At 51.0% G+C, this 3,338-nt stretch overlaps 1 protein-coding gene across 1 annotated transcript in view; it reads right to left on the bottom strand.

The window, feature by feature from the left end:
* Positions 1–217: 217 nt before the first annotated feature.
* The window catches only part of LOC143276492 (semaphorin-5A-like), a 36,996-nt gene continuing 33,875 nt past the window's right edge, over positions 218–3,338 (bottom strand). Inside the window, exons 16-17 of the mRNA XM_076581013.1 lie at positions 3,022–3,207; positions 218–1,442 (exon numbers count right to left, since the gene is read on the bottom strand). Of these exons, the coding sequence (XP_076437128.1) occupies positions 1,285–1,442; positions 3,022–3,207 (344 nt within the window). The 3' untranslated portion in view covers positions 218–1,284. The remainder of the gene's footprint in view (positions 1,443–3,021; positions 3,208–3,338) is intronic.

A 3,338-nucleotide genomic window follows, 5' to 3' on the forward strand; every position in this document is an offset into this window, starting at 1 on the left:
AAGTCTTCAGTTAAATCTACCAAAAATTAAAAAAAATAAGAAAATGAATGAATACATTAAAAAAAAGTAAAAAAAAAAGAAAAAAAAAGAAAAAAAAGAGTAAAATAAGCAAATGAAATTAACCACTGTAAAAAAAAAAAAAAAAAAAAAAAAAAAAAAAAAAAGGGGAGGGGCTTATTAATTGTGCCAGTTTTTTTGTCAGCCGGGTTTTCAGATCCTGCACCAATCAGATCTGTTCCAAAGAGAGATTTCAGAGCAAGGGGGTTTGTGGGGGTGGTGGGGGAAAGGGGGGAGGGAGGGAGGGTCAGCATCACGTGACTGAATCAACCAATCAACGAGGCAGTCAGCACCACTGAATCACTCGGTCAGTGTGTCAGTTTTTCACCAGTCAACCTTCAGTCAGCACCATTGGGAACGGGCGCAAGTGGTTAAAGCGTCGGACTCCCGATGGTCCGGAATTCGAACCCTGGTCACGGCGCCTGGTGGGCAAAGGGTGGGACTTACCCAGTCTCCCAACAGATGTGCAGGTCTGCTAAATGCGTGAAGCCCCGAAAATTCTGAGGACTATACTCAAGCTGAACATCAAATGTGCACCGATAAGGACCCTATAGATTATTATTTGTCAGTAATTCCACCCCCCCCCCCCATCCTCTTGTCTTGGATTCGAATGGTTGTGATGTAGGCAAAAAAAAGGACTCTGACCTATCGTTTTGGTTGTGATGTAGGGGAAAAAAGGACTCTGGCCTATCGTTTTGGTTGTGATGTAGGGGGAAAAAGGACTCTGGCCTATCGTTTTGGTTGTGATGTAGGGGGAAAAAGGACATTGGCCTATCGTTTAGACACAGACACAGACACAGACACACACACACACACAAGTCTATCTGCTGTCTTTCCAACTCAGCCCCCTCGAACCTCCAGTGACTCCTTCCAAACAAACCACACCCCCTTTCAAAAAAAGAAAAAAGACAAAAAAAAGACTGCGCTGTCTTTTCAACTCCGCCCCCTCAAACACCCCCCACCGCCTCCCCCAAGTGAAGAAAGAAAAAAAAACAAACAAAGACACCAAGAAGAAGAAGAAGAAAGAACAAAAGAAAGACGAAAAGGGAAAGCACCACCACCACCACCACCACCACGACACTGTCACACCAGAACCCACAACAGCCTCCATCCCCCACTCCCCCTCCCCACCCTCCCCTCTCTCTCTCAAGGGGAAGCCTCCCAGTAGTAGGTGGGCAGTGCATTGAGGTAGTCCAGCAGAACGTCCCAGTAGCCCGGCGCGACCCGTCATCCGTAGCCACACTTCTGGCACACCAGGAAGACCCCGAGGGTCCTGCAGTTGCAGTACTTCCGGAACAGGCGCCGCTTGTAGCGGCAGAAGCGGCGTAACACCCGGTCCACCGAACTAAACGTGTCGATGGACGTGATGGAGCTCCGCATCTGACCTGTGGACAGGGGGGGGGTGGGGGGGGGGGAATGGGGGGTTAAAGTTTCGGTGATTTTTTAAACATTTTTTTTTTGAAATAATGGTTACCCTCCTGCTCAAGCAACCAGCCAGCCAGCTACTGTTCAGTCAACCAGCTAACTTTGTCTACAGACATGGCAAGGCTATCTATATAAACAACAACAACAACAACAACAACAACACACACACACACACACACAACACATACACACACATACACACATACACACACACACACACACACACACACACACACACATACACACACACACACACACAAACAGCCAGTCAACTATACACATAAAAGCAAAAACAAAATTACACCAACTATTCATGCAGTAAAAATATCTATCTATCTATCTATCTATATATAGACAGACACGCACACAGATACAGACACAGAGACACAGACACACATCACCCCCCATATCTGTCTCTGCCTGTCAATATATATATATATAGCAAACTGATGTAAGAAAACCAAAACGCCAGCAACAATGACTTTTGATTTTTAAAGCAAACTAATATAAAAAGACTGATAACCAAAGACTTGAAAAAAGGAAAAAAGAATTTAAAGCAAACCAATGTCAACAGACCAGTTAACAACAACAACATTAACAACAACAACAAGAAGAATAACAACATTATTAACAAACACCACCAGCACCCCCACCTTACCCTGCACACTGTCCGGATCCACACTCCCCCCCCCACACCATCACCCCCCACACCCCCCCACACACCACTCCCCCCTCCCTCCCCCACATTCTCACACCAACCTCCCACACACACCCCCTCCCCCCCCACACACCCCCTCCCCCCCCCACACACACACCCTCCCACACACACACACATCCACCCTTCCACACACGCACACACCCCCTCCCACACACACACACACACACCCTCACACACACACACACATCCACCTTCCCCCCCCCCAACACACATACACACACCCTCCCACACACACACATCCACCCTTCCACACACGCACACACACCCTCCCACACACACACATACACCCTTCCACACACGCACACACACCCTCCCACACACACACACACACCCTCCCACACGCACACACATCCACCTTCCCCCCCCCCACACCCTCCCACACACACACCTACCCTCCTACACACACACACATCCTCCCACACACACACGCACACACACCCTCCCACACACACACATCCGCCCTCCCACACACACACACACCCTCCCACACACACACATCCGCCCTCCCCCCCCACACACACCCTCCCACACACACACGCACACACACCCTACCACACACACACATCCGCCCTCCCACACACACACACCCACCCACACACACACCCTCCCCCCCACACACATCCGCCCTCCCCCCCCCCACACACACACCCTCCCACACACACACATCCACCCTCCCACACACGCACACACACCCTCCCACACACACACACACCCACCCTCCCACACACGCACACACCCACCCTCCCACACACGCACACACACCCTCCCCAACACCACTCCCCCACCCCCCACTCCCCCCTCCCCCTCCCCCTCCCACCCACCAGCCGTTTGACAGCCGTGACCGTTGTTGTGACAGAAGCGGGCCTGTCCCTTGGCGAAGGACGTCTTGATCATGTTGCGGCGTGCCACGTTGGCCCTGCACGTGAAGCGGAAGCGCTGTTCGAAGTACCCGCCCCCCGTTCTGTTGGTCTGGATCCATTCTGTCCACGGCGAGATCCGTGAGATCTCTGCGGGGAGGAGGGGTGGGGGATGGGGGTGGGGGGGGGGCACACACAGAGGTTGAGACTCAGATTTCAGATATTTTATTCATTTAAGGCCTTAGCCCCATTTGAAGAGGGGCAAAAACATAAATGTATAA

Source organism: Babylonia areolata, chromosome 32 (genome assembly GCF_041734735.1).
Source record: "Babylonia areolata isolate BAREFJ2019XMU chromosome 32, ASM4173473v1, whole genome shotgun sequence".
Lineage (NCBI taxonomy): Eukaryota > Metazoa > Mollusca > Gastropoda > Neogastropoda > Buccinidae > Babylonia > Babylonia areolata.